Here is a 17456-nt window from a genome sequence, read left to right as displayed (position 1 = left end):
AGGATATTTTTTGACAGAAAGGACAGGTGTGGACATTTCTCTAAAGGTAGTTAAAAGTTTCAGCAGAGACACTTTTCAGAAAGGATCTTTCAAGTCACTGTCTGAGCACATAGAGAGATACTTTGTTTTTATTGTGAACTCTAAAATTGAGTTTTGAATGTGAAAAGAGACAATTCTCTCAAAGAAACCATTCAAGAGCAACAGATGGCAAAATAATCCAATCCTTTTTGGGCAGCACTTGTGAAGACACTGCAGTAGTCAACCGCCTTCAAGCAGTTATTGAAGGCACCCTAGTAAAGGGAGGTAGGGAAGAGGGAAGGAATTTAGTTTCTTGAATTACAGGTTGGACCAGTGAAAGGTAGCCAAACTTACAGGGGTATCCCTTAAATATATTGGGGTACCCCTAATCACGCTCACACCAGAGTAAATGCACCCCTCTGGGGAATTAAGGCCACAAGTCTTCATCTTGCAAGGATAATTTTTTCTAGCAGGTTTCTGTTATGGGAGCCTTACTCTGGCCAGGAGCAAAACGTCCCCCCCTTCCTTTTTTTCTACTATCCATTGTTTATTTATTCTGTCATAATACAGTGGCAGAACCCTATGCATGTGTTTTATTGGAGTTTCTTCCGCCATAATGTTGTGCGCGTCCCTAATACTTCACTTAGACCCTTATTGCATGCTTCAGCTTTTTACACAAAAATACAGTTCAACCCCCTTTTTTACCCACCCCCTTTCCACTTTTTCCACTTTGATTTCAAACTTTTTCCACTTTGATTTCACACATTTTCCACTTTGATTTCATACATTCACACACGCACCACTACTCATCCACCTTCCTTCCTTTTTTACCACAAAAGACAGCAAGAGAAAATATAAAAAATAATTGACTAAAATCCAGGCCCATTCCTTATACCGAGACACTACTGATTTTCCTTATTTCCTTTGTAATACCACCTTCCCAGAATTTTTTAATATGCTGAGGATCCCATTGCTTCTATCGTCATAGAAGAATAATGCCTGATACTACCTTCTCAACCTATTATGGCTGAGGATCCCTTACTTCCCAGTCCTTATAAGCCGAGGTTCCCTTTGTCCATTATAAAAAGTAGAAAAACAAAAATATGTGACAATTTCAATACATAACCCACCTCCTATCCAATTTACTCCTTAACACATCACCAAAAGTCCTATTCCATCTATTGCATTGACCTCATCATTCACTCACCAAATATGTCGTTCACATCACCATACTATCATTCACATCACCATATTACACATACATGTTCCCTTGTTGTTATCACTTGCAAGAGTATACTCACATGGGTGTTGTTCACTTGAGTTTTTCCGTTTTTCCTCTGTTACAAAGTCCCCATGTTGGCCTGTCTGTCTCAAGCCATACCCTGCTTCAGTGAACAGAAGGGATTTCTTTTAAAATGGCTTCTACTAAAGTTGCTAAGGACACATGGGTTTTTTGGTTTAGGGGTCTGATCACTATAGATGGGCATGTCTGACTGGCCTGGGGCTTCACAAAGTACGGGGGCAAAAAATGAATTATCACGTTGGGGGTCACCACTGAAAGGTAGCCCAACTTACAGGGGCATCCCTTAAATATATTGGGGTACCCCTAATCATGCTCACACCAAAGTAAATGCACCCCTCTAGGGTATTAAGGCCACACGTCTTCATCTTGCAAGGTTAACAAACCTTAATCTGTACAAAGATGGGGGGCAGTGGACTCCGCCCCGACTAGCATTATGTCTTCTGTGGCTGGCTCCTGCAGACTGATAGCAAGCAGGCGCCTTATATACTGTTCAACTTGGATACTGGATACTGGCATAGCTCATCCAAAACTGTTCTTCTTCCTTAAAAGGGACGCTGCAGCCTACCTTTTTTGCATGGCCAGGTTACAAACTACTTAACATACTGCTGCCCCTGTAGGAATACATTGTAGCTCCTGGTTAGCATACTTTTCCATATTATAAACATTTATATATAAACACACCTTCCCACCTCCCACCATACTCTCAACACTTCACTCAATATTCTCATATTTTATCTAGTCCAGTAATTCTCCTCAAAAACCTTGTTTCTAAAGTACTCTGTATGTCATGCATTGAATCTTTTAGTCTACTTTGGCTTTTGATGGACAGGGAACAGCTGCTGAGTTACCTTGTGCTCTCTGCCAGAGCTAGCCGACACCAGGCAATGCCTGTAGTCTATTTATAGCACAGGCTGCATTCACTGTACTTTGACACTCTGCTTTGAGATTTCAAACTAATTACAATTTAACTGTTAAACTCACCAGGTCTCTGCGGAGGCGTTGGGGCATGGTTGCAACCCTCCCTGAACTTGAATCACCCCCTCCAGGCCTCTCCCTCAGCAGAAAAGCTGTGAGCGGTGGTACGTGGTGTTACTGCTCCTCCGTGCAGATAACAGTGCGTGAGTGTGCCAATCTGTGATTGTTGTACCTCTCAACCCTTCACCCCAAAGTACGGTTTCTGTGAGCATACGCCGGCCCACAAAGCTCACCTGTGAATTATGGAAGATAAGTTCTCTTCTCCGTCCTGCTACTTCTGGCAGGGGTGCGTCTAATGGGATCTAGTTCCTTCACTGATCCCTGATAAGGATTAGTACAGTCCAGCTGGGACTATGCTTCTCCTTATGATTAGTAAGTCTTCCTTGAGCTCTTGTGATGCTGTTCGTTCTGTTTAATGTCTTTATATGTTGCTCCTATTTATGCCCGCAATAATGTCTCTCTTCTGTTTTCTTCCCTTAGATGGAAATGCGGCCTCAATGCAGCTTTGAGCAGGGAGATGCGGTCGGATGGAAGATGGATGCTAATGCATTGTTCGACAACAGGTAAGTGATGGTTTAAGGAAAAACCCAAAGTACGGCGAAGCGCAACCTTAAACTGACTGTTTTTTTGATGTCTAACCTTGTCTTCTGTTTTTCCTTGCAGGCGCTGCTGTCGACGATGCAGCGTGTCGTGCTGCGGTGCCAAGATGAGGTTTTCGGCGTTCCGGAAAGTGTAAAGATGAATACTTGGTTCACCGAAGAGCTGTACAGGTAAGAACAGCTTCCCCCAGTTGGTAAGTATGCTGGCAGGAAGCAGGGTGTCCAGGAAGCAGGATCTTCAAAGAAAAGTCTGACCTCAGGCGACGGTGAGCGTTATGCTGCTTGCAAGTGCAGAATAATACGAAGTGTCTGTCTTTAGGATCGGGGCAGCTTATATAGCTGAGATCGTGGGTACGGCAATTAGGGCCGGTTTACCAGCCACACCCTGCCACTCCTACAGAGTGAGCATGGGCCAAGGCAATTCATTAGCAGCCACACCAAAGAATACACCTGGGGCTGCTTAATGGATGGAATGTTCAAGGTTAATTCATCCTGCTTAATGGCTGGAATGTTCAAGGTTAATGCATCTGAAGTGCTATGTCCATAATAAAAGCTTTTTGGTGTTAAGTGGATGTTCTTGTTTACTTTTGTTCATGAGCCTGGCGCCAAAGGTGCCAGGACAGTGTCCACCCAGGTCTCCTGTGCATGCAACCCCTGCATGCCTGTGCCCCTGACTTCATGACCATGAGTGCAGTCCCCCTCAAGGCCACTCTCAAGAGTGGTTCTCCTCCTGGTCCTGGTTTGGTGGGATCATTGCAATAGAACTGTCTGATTAAACGCAGAGCATGGACGTGTTCACTGGGTTCCCAAGTTCGGTCTTGAGGTCCATAACCTTTCCAGTCAATTAGGTAATACAATTTTGATCGAACCACCTTGGAGTCCAGGATGGATTTGACTTCATATTCTTGTTCTCCATCTATTATTTCGGGTTCTGGCAGAGAACTAAGCCGTGTATTGGATTTCATTGGTTTGAGGAGAGAGACATGAAATACGGGGTGAATTTTCATGTGAGATGGTAACTCCAATTTCATGGCGACAGGATTGATTGTGGACTTTATACTATAGGGGCCCAGGTAGCTATATATTGGCACCTTCCGGGGAATATATTTGGATGCTAACCACACCTTTTCTCCAATCTGGTAGGCGGGAGCTTCCTTCTGATGTCAATCAGCAAACAGTTTTTGTCTTTCCTTAGCCTTGGTCAGAGGCTCTGTTGCCTCCTTAAGAACCTGAGTGATGGTTTTATGCACGTTTTTTATGGCTGAAATTTCCAGGGTATCGGGTGGATCAAATACTGATGTCCTCGGATGTCTTCTGTGCACAGTGTAGAATGGAGTTTGCCCTGTGTTTGTGTGAACTGAGTTGTTGTATGCATACGCAGCTATCCAGAGTATATTTTTCCAGGAATCCTCGGACTGTTTCAACATACACCTGAGATATTGCTCTAAAGTTTGGTTGGTTCGTTCAGTTTGCCTATCAGTTTGAGGGTGATGGCTTGTGGACAACCAGAGATCGATTTTGGCAACCATACAACACTTTCTCAAAAGGCAGAAACAAATTGAGTTCCGTAATCAGATACTAATATTGATGGGAATCCATGCAATCGAACAATTTGCTCTAGGAATACAGAAGCGAGAGTTGATGCAGTTGCGAGTCCCTTCACAGGGATGAAATGGGCCATTTTGGAGAATAAATCCACGAAGACTAATATGGTGTTGTATCCATTTCAGGGTGGAAGATCTGTGATGAAGTGCATCAACAGGGTATGCCAAGGTGGTGGCGGTACTGTTAGGGGATGTAGTAAGCCAGCGGGTTTCTGTTTCTGAGACTTGTGTTGTACACAGACACCGCAGGTTTCAATAAATTGGGCAATGTCTTTTCGCCAGGTTGGCCACCAGTAGTTTCATTTTACCTTAGCCTGAGTTTTGGCTATTCCTGGGTGTTCTTCCACTAATGAATCGTGGTAATTTGTGATGATTTGCTTTTGCAGTTCTTGGTCTTGGACATATAATCGTCCTTGGAAATACGGTAGGTTGTCTAAGATACGGTACTGGTCACCTTTTAACAGCCATTCCTGTTGTTCTGATTGATCCATCGGGGATTGCAAACTGGTTCTTTGGTCATCCACACACGTGGTGGCAGCTATTCTGGTTTGAATCCTTTCAGGAATCATGGCCACAGGTTCGGATGCTGTAAAAGCCTCTTTTTCTTCACTCATGCGTGATAGAGCGTCTGCTTTCCCATTGCGTACTCCAGGTTATAAGTGATAATAAAATCATATTTCGTGAAAAAGAGAGCCTAACGAAGTTGACGTGAGTATTGTGCTTTGGCGGTTTTCAAGTATTGCAAGTTACGGTGTTCCGTGATGACAGTGACTGTATGTCTCGCCCCAAGAAGGTAATGTTTCCAGGCCTTGAATGCTGCTTTAATCGCCAGTAATTCCTTATCTGTGATTGCGTAGTTCAACTCGGGGGCTGATAATTTGCGGGACCAGAATGCGACGGGTGTAGTTGTCCTGTTTCAGGGTCTCGTTGTGACAATACTGCTCCTATGGCTATTTTTGAAGCATCTGTCTCAACTATGTAAGGTAGGTCTGGTTGTGAGTGTCGAAGGACTGGTGCTGCAGTGAATGCTAGTTTCAACTTCTGGACGGCTTCTTCAGCTTCTGTCGACCAATGGAACTTTTGATTTTTCTTTTAACAAGGAGGTAATTGGATGTACAATTTGTGAAAACCCAGGTATAAACCGACGGTAAAAGTTGGCGAATCCGAGCATGCTTTGCACTCTTATCGTTGATGTTGGTGAGGGCCATTGGAGAATTGTATCCACCTTTCGTGTATCCATATGTACGCCTTGTGGTATGAGCATGAAACTGAGAAACTTGACCTCGGTTACATGGAAAAAACATTTGTCCAACTTGGCATACAATTGGTGTTGTCGAAACTTCTCTAAGACTGCCCGGACATGGCCTACATATTCTTCGATGGAATTTGAGTAGATAAGAATTTTGTCAATGTAAACAAGAGCGCAAACATCCAGTAGTTCACGGAGTACATCATTCATAAAGAATTGGAATGCCGCAGGGGCATTGCATAGTCCGAAGGGCATGACCTGGTATTCAAAGAAGCCGTACTTCGTGCGGAAGGCCGTTTTCCACTCGTCTCCCTCTTTTACTCTTACAAGATGGTATGCTCCTTTTAAATCCAGTTTTGTGTAGATTTGAGCATGTTTCACTGGGCCCACGAGCTCTGGTATAAGTGGTAAAGGATATCTATTTTTTACTCAATCTGATTGATGGCTCTATAGTCGATGCAAGTTCTTAAATCCCCCTCCTTTTTATGCACGAAGAATAAGGGCGAGGAGGCAGGTGACTTCGACGAGCGAATGAAACCGTTCGCCAGGTACTGATCCAGGTAAGTTCTAAGATGCTGATTTTCCTGTTCTGTCAGAGCGTAAATTCGGCTGCAAGGGATCTGGGCTCTGGGTACAAGATCTATTTGACAATCGTAGGGTCTGTGCAGGGGCAGAGTGTTGGCTTGCTCTCTTTTGAAGACATCCTGGTAATCTTGGTATTCAAGCGGTAAGGAGCTGATGAGGTCCAACACGATTCCTTTCTTCGGTTTCAGATTGGTGTAATCTTTTTTGTAACATGTGTCGGCACAATCATGAGGAAATGTCAGAACTCGTTTTCGCCAGTCGATCCTAGGATTGTGGGTCTCCAGCCAGGGCATTCCCAATATCATCTGGAACTGAGGAGCACCGATGAGATCGTAAGTAATATCCTCTTGATGCCCGTCCTGACACAGAAGCTTGACTTTATTGGTGTATTGTGTCACCGGGCCGGATGATAGCTGAGAACCATCCACAGCAGTGACGCTTTCCGATTTCTGCTTCTGTCGGAGAGGAAGGCCTATTCGGAGAGCCAAATCTTGGTCATTGTAGTTACCCACAGCTCCACAATCAATATATGCCTCCAAGGCATGTATCTTTGATGGTTGCTTGTGATTCACCAAAAGCACTGGAAGGACTAGATGTGAGGTCTGTATGGATTCCTTTTTCATGCTCGACAAGCAGACCCCTACACTTGCTGGGCATTGGCGATTCCCGGGTTCTGTTCTTCTTCTTCATCTGTGTGGTCTGTTGCCCCAACCATTTTCTTGTGTGGTTTTACCGGGCAGTCACAGAGGAAGTGACCTGCTTGTCCACAATATAAGCAAAGCCATTGTTGTCTTCTTTTTTCCCTTTCTGCTTTGTTAAGGGGACTTCGTAATCCACCAATTTTCATTGGCTCAGACTGTTCATGTGGTTTAGTCTGATTCTCACGACGTTGTACGTAAACTGACCGTCCCTCTGATCTAGCTCGATCCATTTTCCAATTCTGCAACCTTTGATCGAGTTGCACCGTCAAGCCTATGCAGTCCGCACACCTCTCAGGGGGATTCACCACTTGCGCCAACACATCCTTAAATTCTCCACGTAACTCTCGGTAAAAGAGTGTAGTCCTCTTTTCTTCTGGCCAGTTGGTCTGGGCTATGAGACGACTGAAGTTTGCAATATAGGTTAATAGATCTTGACTCTCTTGTCTGAGTGACAACAACTCGTTGTCCAGAGCTTGTCCTTGGGTATGACGGGCAAACAATTTCTCCATCTCATGTTGGAAATTCCCAAAGTTCCAGAGTAAAGTATCATAGACCAGCCCGCCGCACTACCTCCTAAATACAGGAGTACAAATGCCACTTTGGCTAAGTCATTAGGAAGGGCTCCTGGTCTGCACAAGAAAGGAAGGTGAGATTGGTTCATAAATACAGCGAACTTGTTCGGTTCGCCGATGAAGCGTTCGGGAGGGGCTAGAGGCACTGCTCCTGGAAGAACCACCTGAAGGTGTGGATTGTTGTAGTGGGGAAGAATGAGAAGAATGGGTCACTCAAGGCAGTGGAACCTGTCCTGCTTGTGCTTGTAGCATTTGTCTTGCCAATTTGTCAGTTCTTTCTCGAGTTACAATAAGATCCCTCCGTGATGCATTGGTTTCCTGTCTTAAAATATGTACTTCAGCCCGTAATTCCCCTAGTAAGAGGGCTAACTGATCTGTTTCTGAAGTTTCCATAACGCCCAGGCAGAGAGTATTAGAGTCTTCACGTTCTGTAACGCTCACCTGGTCTCTGCGGAGGCGTTGGGGCGCGCTTGCAGCCCTCCCTGAACTTGAATCACCCCCTTCAGGCCTCTCCCTCAGTAGAAAAGCTGTGAGCAGTGGTACGTGGTGATACTGCTCCTGCGTGGAGCTAACAGTGTGTGAGTGCGCCAATCTGTGATTGTTGTACCTCTTGAACCCTTCACCCCAAAGTACGGTTTCTGTGAGCATACGCTGGCCCATAAATCTCACCTGTGAATTATGGAAGATAATCTCTCCGTCCTGCTACTTCTGGCAGGGGCGCGTCAAATGGGATGTAGTTCCTTCACTGATCCCTGATAAGGATTAGTCCAGTCCAGCTGCGACTATGCTTCTCCTTATGATTGGAAAGTCTTTCTTAAGCTCTTGTGATTCTGTTCGTTCTGTTTAATGTCTTTATATGTTGCTCCTATTTATGCCCGCAATAATGTCTCTCTTCTGTTTTCTTCCCTTAGATGGAAATGCGGCCTCAATGCATCTGTGAGCAGCGAGGCGCAGCCAGATGGAAGATGGATGCTACCGCAATGTTCGACAGCAGGTAAGTGATGGTTTAAGGAAAAGCGCAAAGTATGGTGACGGGCAACCTTAAACTGACTAGTTTTTTTTCGATGTCTAACCTTGTGTTCTGTTTTTCCTTGCAGGCGCTGCTGTTGAGGATGAAGCGTGTCGTGCTGCGGTGCCAAGATGAAGATTTTGGCATTCAGGAAAGTGTAAAGATGAATACTTGGTTCGCCGAAGAGATGTACAGGTAAGAACAGCTTCCCCCAGTTGGTAAGCATGCTGGCAGGAAGCAGGATGTCCAGGAAGCAGGATCTTCAATGGTAAGTCTGACCTCAGGTGATGGTGAGCGTTATGCTGCTTGCAAGTGCAGAATAATGCGAAGCGTCTGTCTTGAGGATCAGGGCAGCTTATATAGCTGAGATCGTGGGCACGGCAATTAGGGCCGGCTTACCAGCCACACCCTGCCACTCCTAGAGAGTAAGCACGTGTGAAGGCAATCCATTAGCAGCCACACCGAAGAATACACTTGGGGCTGCTTAATGGATGGAATGTTCAAGGTTAATGCATCCTGCTTAATGGATGGAATGTTCAAGGTTAATGCATCTGAAGTGCTATGTCCATAATAAAAGCTTTTTGGTGTTAAATGGATGTTCTTGTTTACTTTTGTTCCTGAGCCTGTGCCACCCAGGTCTCCTGTGCATGCAACCCCTGCATGCCTGTGCCTCTGACTTCATGACCATGACTTTAACATTTATTACAAATTCATTCAGCTAAATAGTTATTTGCACCTTATATTTCAATACTATATTCATTTAGTGACCCTCCTCCCCCCTGGACTCTTGTAGTGCTTCGGAAACAGTTAACAGAAGTGTTGCCTAACACTAAAGTGCTTGGGAATGAAGAAAAGTACTAGCTCCTTCCGAACACCAGGGGTGTTGCTAGGTCTGGAAAATATCCGGGGCTTTGCTAATGTCAGGACTGTCAGGACTCGGGGCTAGCTAGCTTTTTGGTTGAACCCCCTGACCTTCTATCCGGTCTACCACCAAAAGACTTGGGGCTATAGCTCCCTCAGCCCCTGCTCCCCAGGAACGCCTCTGGGGTGGACATTTAAAAGTGTGTTTGTGTGCCCACAGATCAGCAGACACCCGGCGAACGGTCCCAGAGATCTGAGACAGAGGGAAACAGAGGGTAGACCTGATGTCTGGAAGTTTGTTATTTTCTCCCATTCCCCTTTCCCCCAGGGGTGTCCAGTCTGGATTTGATTTTGAAAATCCTCACTCTGTACAATCTAGTAGGGGTTAGTGGGTAGATCTTCAATATTTGCATGCTTGGTAAGCGTGGATCTCACACTCATTGGCTAATTCGTTATTTCATTTGTCCTTTCCTTGTTCCCCTCCCTTGCCTCAACACTTGTGAAACACTTGTGTATAGGCACTCTATAAATAAAATATATCATAACAAGTGGCCACTCAATGTTACAGCAGAGTAAGCACCAGTAACTCTAAGTTGAGTCACCTGCAGATGCTCCAAGTATTTAATCCTAGTTTCCCTCAGGTCACAATGGTGGCTGGGTGGTTTGCTGGGAAAATATCTCCTACTATCCTCCTGTCTGCCATAAGGATCAAAGGGCATTTGACACTGAGGTGTCACATTTCTTCTTGGTGGGCTGGTGCCATCTTACATAGCCCACCATCTTACATAGCCCCCACAAAAACCAATTCCTTTTACACGTTGAGAAGTAATACCGTTGTCCTGGGTGGGACAAAAAATAGCCGGGGCTATAGAGTTTCCCATAGCAACTTAAAATCTTGCAGACATTTTATAGACAACACACATATATATTTCACCGTGTATGCCCCCCTAAATTGGTGAATTAATACTAGGATTTTAACTTTGTTTCTGGTACTTTTAAAAAGGGTTTTAAATCATTCTTGGTTCATAACTATTCCCAATGCTTCTCCACTTTTGGAATGAGTTGCTGCCACTGTTCTCTTCATATAGCAAGTTTAAAGTGCCAACTAGAGGAGCAGGAGCCACTAGGAACTATCCTCTGTCTTTATGCTGCAGGTACACATCATAACACATGAGTTGTTTTTCAAAATAGTTTCTGTACTCCTCACCATTTCTTGCCTGCTACAATGTCTCTTTCACAGAGATCGGTTCACAGCTCAGGGTCGACAATGTTATTCACTGGGGCACTTCTTACTGCAGTGTCATTTCATGGATCCTCTAGTCTCCTGAAGAGTCCCAGCTCTCTGGGGTGGCAGGTTTGAGAGAGTTTTCTGCTGCGTAACCAGCACTGCCTTGATACTGATGGGGTCTGTTTCTTGCCGGCTGGCGTTTGACCAGGTTAGTAGGAGCAGGGGGGGAGAAATGGCTTTAGGGGTACAGTCAGATACAAAATAGTGTCAACAACGCAGTTCGAAAGTACATGGCATTACATACAAAATCAGGCCAAAAGGGGAGGGCTTTCTTATGCTGCTCAGTCAACGTCCCTGATTGGTGGATGGGTCATTCCGATCTTTTAAATGAAAGCACAATAATGGGTGGGAATTAGGCTTATAAAGGGAGGTGGGTACGTTATGCTGCTCACTGCTTCACAACTGAATTTGTGGAATTAAGTCTGCTCATGGTGTTCCATATTAAAACAAGGCTGCAAAACTCATATTCTAAGTCTGTTCAAATGAGAATCCCTGTATGGCCTACATATACACTTAGACACTCGCAATGCAACTTGTGACATGTAGAGGCTGGTCGCTGCGAGAAAAAGGTCTGAATACTGAGCACTGAAAGAGAGAGGTTTTAGAGATGATCACTAGAAGAAGAAGAGATGTGAAGGTTGGTTATTGAGCAGATGAGATGTGAATGTTGGCTATTGAGAGGGGAAGCATTGTGAAGGTTGGTCACTTCTACATTTTGGCAGGCCTGTCACAGAGAAGAAAATGTGCAAAGGCTAGATGCTGATGGAAGACATAATGTAAAGGGTGTCCACTGTGACAAAGGGGTGTGAATGTAATTCACAAAGGGAAGCAGAGGCCTGAGGTATTCCCCTCCAAGAGTAGGAGATTGGAGCAATTGCCATGTGAGTAGGCATAGTGTGTTTGAAGGTCCACCGATTAAGCGTCTTACTTACATGTCTGCAGTTTTCAGAGTCATTTGTACCCTTCCCATGCATCTGGAATAGCAGTGGCCGGTGTTTGCCAGGGATGCCAGCAAGAACCTTGGATCCATGGTCCTGGGTATCAACAAAGACGCTTTTCACCTGAAGAAGGGAAACCCATTAAACGTGTAAGACATATGCAAGAGACAATCTTCAGGATTCGTGAGCATATAGCACCTACGACGGAAAATAATAGGACACTTAGTATCAGCACAGAGGTCAGCCCTGGAGTTATCTGTCCCCAGGCACCCACTGTAGAACTGGGTAACAATGTGTGCTCTCTCACCAGTCTTGATCTGGACCACTCTCAGTACTTGAGAGATGGCAGAGGACACTTTTACAAGGCTGCAGTTGGGATAGAACTTGCTCTAGCAACCGAGAGCAATGGTATAACATGAGCACTCCTATTTTTAAATAAAAAGGTAGGAGGTGCTATTTTACCACTGTGGAGAATGGGCAAGACACAGACTCTGTTAACCCACTGTGCCAGCAGGACAAGTACTCCTTTAGAACTCGAGATACGTGGATGCCACACACTCGCTTACCACTCAGTAGATGAGGTAAGATCCATACTCTCCTCACACTCTAATACTGGTGTGGGACATTTGATGACTTATCCACTCCTAAGCTGCAGCAGAATACTATGAATGCCTGTCAGTCACTCTGTTATTTGTGTACGTTAAGTAATACATGTAGACAAGTCGAAGGGTCTACTTGCAAAATGCATGCCTATTTGTGCCCCTCCCCCCACATACTTATGTACTTCACATTTAACAATATACAAAGCTTGTCGTGATGAAAAGGGTGCTACGGGGAGGGATTTAACTTTAACATTCATTTCCCCCCATGTTTTCAGTGTTACAGGACAGTTATTTGTTCCTCATAGCTCCCAATGCTCCCATGTGAGAAGTGAGTAGCTGACCAAGTCATACTTTATTTCTTTATATTCTGGCACTTGTAGTTTTAGTTGTATGGCTTGGGCATGTGCTCTCATCCACCTGTCAAACTACATCCAGGAGAAAGAAGGAGGCTTCTTACCACTCGGGAGCAAGGATGAGATAGGCCTGCGCTGCGTCTGAATCCGCTATCAGTCTGGTACATGCTCCAGGGCAGAACCTCGGTGCCCTCGGGCACCTGGAGTGGCCTGAAATGCTTGTTGGTGATGCTGCTGTAGTTATCTTGAAGCAGGAAGCTGAAAGGAGAGATTAAAGAACTTACAAAAAATATAAAGTATATACAGGGAAGTGTGTTGCAGAACCTGATGCTTAAGGTTTCACAAGCATCTCAGTAGGTTAATTGTTTAAGATAATATAAACACTGTCTGAAGTTGTACTATTGCCTGCAAACTCAAGACTATTGTTTTATTTTGTTTATCTTTATTGTTTTTGGTTTATTTAAACCTTTACAAAACTTAATCTTACAACAATGAAGCATATTAAAATAAAAACAGTATCACAATTTCACAACAACTTAAAAGAACAGTTCCTAATCATTAATTTAATTAATGAGAAGAAACTATGTATAAGTATACAGTCATTATAAATTATTACAAATTTTATAACAGAGTTCGAATACAAATCAAGCAAATTTGTTTACCATTACCAATCATTCTAAGGTGCATATATTCTTCAGAAATTCATTAACTCTTATTTTCATAACAACAGAGTTCCCATGAAGCATTTCATGCCATAACTTCGCACTATTACTCACATCCTGGAGGAGGCTGGAATTATGATGTCCTCATTTTTACTTCCACCCTCTTGTTATTCTCAGGATGAGAAGGTTAGATTAATATTAAGAAAGGAGAAAAGGGAAGTATTTTGTGTTCAGCCACGTGTAGCAATGTTGCACAGTTAGGGGTATGTTTCTTACCTGTAGCTCCATTTCCAGCAAAATTGGAGAGATATAATATCATAAAATGAGGAATACGTGGGAGGAACATCCAATTGAAAGAATGTTACAAGGGGTAATTTATTTATTTGCATTTATAAAGTGCTCATCATCCTTAAGGCATTGTGGCACTGTTACAGAAAGTTCACTTAGTTCCACTTTAGTTATGATAGACTCCCAAAGCAGTAGCAATTTGGAGGTGGGAGGATCAATCAATTTAATCATGGACCGAATGGAGGACAGCTTTAGCAAAAAGTCCTCCCTGACTGGAGGAAGAATCCAGACAGTACTGTTTGACAAACCTATGAATGGACGACCAAGTGGCCGCTGAGCAGATGTCATTTATTGAGACACCCCTTTAAAGAGCCACAGAGGTTGCCATGCCCCTTGTGAAAAGAGCCCTTAGGCCTTCCGGGGGGTCCTTACCCGCAAGTCTATAACATTCGCCAATGGCCAGGATACCCATCTGGATATTGTTTGTTTGGTGACTGCCAGGCCCAATTTGGAGCCGGTATACCCAACCTGGTGAAATCTAGCCATTCTTGAAATGTAAAAACTTAGAGCCCTTTTCGGGTCTAATCTATGTAATCTCCTCCTCTCCTCTTCTTTATCTGAATGAGGAGGAGGATTGAAAGTTGTCAACATTATCTTTTGGGACAAATGGAAGTCGGAGACTAGCTTCGGTAGAAACAATGGTTTTACCCTGCGGATGACTTTATCTTTGCAGAAAGTAGTATGAGGAGGCTTGCAAGAAAGAGCCTGCAACTCACTTACCCTGGGGCCTGATGTTATTGTCAGGAGCCTTAAAGGGCATAAATGTAAAGGCTCAAATGGGATACATTTCAAGAATTTTAATAGAAGATTTAGGTCCCAAACGAGTACATTAAATTGAACTAGAGGGTATACATTAGTATGTCCCTTTAGAAATTGTACAATCAAGGGGATTTTAAAACAGGAATCGTCTTCCGAGGAGCGCTTAAAAATGGAAAGCGCTGCCAGGTGTCCCTTTATGGTTCCAATCTGGAGCTCCAGATTGGCTAAGTGTAATAGAAAAGAAAGCACATTGGAAAGGATATACATTTGTATCCTTGCACCAGTTGCTGAACTTGTTCCAACGGCAACGGTACAATGATTTAGTTGCTGGCCTTCTGGGCGAAAGCAAAATCTCCATTACATCATCCGAAAGGTCTCAATCTTGTATCTCAGCCTTTCAGAAACCATGCGTGAAGGCTGAGTGTCTTAACCTCTGGATGGAGAACCCGACCTTCCTCTTGCGAGGGAAGATCCTCCCTTTGTGGAACACGTATTGGAGGGCAGATGGACAAGTCCAGAAGGTCTGGGTACCACGTCCTCCTGGCCCAATCCGAAGCAATAAGGATCATGGATTTCCCAAACTTTCTCAACTTCCTGATCACATGAGGACTGACAGAGACTGGAGGAAATGCATACAGGAGTGGAAACTCCCAGTCCACTACGAATGCGTCTCCTAGAGCTCCTCTTGGGGGAAATTCCCTGGAGCACTACTGTTTGCACTTCCGGTTGAGACCGGTCACAAACAGATCCACTTGAGGGGTTCCCCAATGGGTGAATATCTCTTGAAGGACTTCCTGAGCTAGCTCCAACTCGTGGGAGACTGTACCCTGCTGCTCAGAGCATCCGCTGCCGTGTCCTGCTCTCCGGCTAGGTGAACTGCCGATAGAGAGATTCCTTCTTGTATTGCCCAAAAACAGAGCTGCATTGCCTCTCTGCACAGTGTCAGTGACCCTACATTTCCCCTCTTGTTGAGGTAGTACATGGCCACTGTGTTGTCCGTCATAATCAGGACATTCTTTCCCTGCATAGTGGGCAGAAAGGCCTTCAGCGCTAGTCTGATTGCCCTCAGCTCCAAAAGGTTGATGTGTAGTTTGGACTCTGATGAAGACCAACAACCGCTGATTGTCAGTTCGTTGGTGTGGGCTTCCCACCCCATGTGTAAGGCGTCCGTCACTACCGTTATCTCTGTCCATGGTTGCCAAAAAGATTCTCCCTTGAGCATGTTGTCTTTGCAAGCCCACCAGAGAATGTCCTGGGCAACCCTGCTCGGAACTTGTAGTTGGTCTGACATATTCTCTGAGAATAGGGACCACTGAGTCAAGAGACCATTGAAGGGATCTCATTCTCAATCGCCTCTGGCACCAGAAAAAGTGAAGGATGCAATGAGACCGAGCAACCTCAGAAAATCAAAGGCCGGAAGATGCTGAGCATTTTAGAATTTTGCTACCATCTGATGAATGTGTTGAACTCTCACCTTGGGTGGCGAGGCTACCCCGAGGAAGTATCCAGGACTGCTCCCATGAATTGGAGTCTTTGGAATGGTATCATATGGAGCTTCTTGAAATTGAGGGAGAAGCCCAGTTTGCAAAGGGAGTGGCAAGTGATACTGAGATGTTCCTTGGCTTGCTCAGGTGAACAAGCCCTGATCAGCCAATCGTCCAGGTAAGGGTAGACGTGAATCCCCCCTCTCCTGAGAGTCGCTGCCACCACCACCATCAACTTGGTGAAAACCCTCAGGGCGTAGGTCAGCCCGAATGGCAGAACTCGAAATTGAAAATGAGAACTGCCAATCGCAAACCTCAGGTACTTTCTGTGCTAGAGATGAATTGCCACATGAAAGTAAGCATCCTGAAGGTCCAATGATACCAAGCAGTCTTGGAGTTGGAGGGCCTGAAGGATCTGAGAAAGGGTAAGTATCTTGAACATGTTCTTCCTGAGGAACTTTTTCAATTACCTTAAGTTCAAGATGGGTCTCAATCCTCCGTCCTTCTTGAGAATCAGAAAGTAAGGGGAATACCAACCCTTGCTCCTCTCTGCTACTGGTTCATGTTCTATTGCACCTTTCTCTAGCAGGATTAAAATTTCCTGCAAAAGGAGCGGATCCGGAATTTTGACAGAGTTGTATCCTGGTGGATGATATTGAGGCCTTTTTTTAAAGGGAAGGCAGTAACCTTGGGCTACCATTTCCAGTGCCCAAGCATCTGAAGTAATACCCCACCGTTCGTTCAGATGCTGAGAAGTTCTGCCTCCCATCGGGGTCTTGTGGGTCAAGGCCCCAGAGTAGCTTAGAGGCGGCTGTAGCAGCGGCTGAGGGTAAAGTTGCTGCTGCTGGGGCTGATTTAGCACACCTTCCTCGTCCACCATGAGGGAATCTTCTTTGTCCCCTTTGTCCGGCCTGTCCTCTTCCTCTTCAATTGAGGAATAGAAACAAAAAGAATGCCCCCTGCAGGAAGATGAGTCTGAATGGGGTTGTTGAAGTTGTCGAATGGAGGCGCTAAGGGATTTAGCGGCTAACTAGGAGGTCTGCAGCTTCTCCAGACTCTCATCCGCCTTGCTGCTGAACAACCTTGAGCCGAACAAGGGCATGTTGAGCAGCCTAGCCTGCACGTCTGGTGCAAACCTCAACTTCCTCAACCACGCAAATCTGTATAGTACGGTGCTAGCAGCAATGGATATGCTGATGCTGTAAGCAGTATCCAAACCTGACTGGAGACATTCTCCCATTGCCTTCTTACCATCCTTATCTATAGCCAGGAAGCCGTCTCTTTCTTCGCCTTCCGGAATGTGATCAGCCGCCATGGCAACACAGTCCCACAGGGTATAAGTGTATCTGGAAAGAGTACATGTCACATTGGTAGATTTCAAGGTCATGATGCCTGCTGTGAAAACCTTATGTGCCCAAGGATCCACCCTCTTGTCATCTCTATCTGGGGGGATAGAGGGGTAAGCTAATTGCCTGGTTGATGTAGCAGCCTGAACTACCAAGCTTTCAGGCGGTGTGTGCTTGGTCAGGTATTCTGGATCGCTGCT

At 44.9% G+C, this 17456-nt stretch overlaps 1 protein-coding gene across 4 annotated transcripts in view; it reads right to left on the bottom strand.

The window, feature by feature from the left end:
• SAXO4 (stabilizer of axonemal microtubules 4) overlaps positions 1 to 17456 on the bottom strand; it is a 438314-nt gene that overhangs the window by 190425 nt on the left and 230433 nt on the right. For all 4 annotated transcript variants that reach the window (XM_069623878.1, XM_069623881.1, XM_069623879.1 and 1 more), the window contains 2 exons: positions 12762 to 12915; positions 11697 to 11825 (listed from right to left, as the gene is read on the bottom strand). In XM_069623878.1, coding sequence (XP_069479979.1) covers positions 11697 to 11825; positions 12762 to 12915 — 283 coding nt within the window. The remainder of the gene's footprint in view (positions 1 to 11696; positions 11826 to 12761; positions 12916 to 17456) is intronic.

This window comes from Ambystoma mexicanum, chromosome 11, assembly GCF_040938575.1.
Source record: "Ambystoma mexicanum isolate Mex_15411 chromosome 11, UKY_AmexF1_1, whole genome shotgun sequence".
Taxonomy (NCBI): Eukaryota; Metazoa; Chordata; class Amphibia; order Caudata; family Ambystomatidae; genus Ambystoma; species Ambystoma mexicanum.
This window is presented reverse-complemented; position numbering and strand designations above follow the sequence as displayed.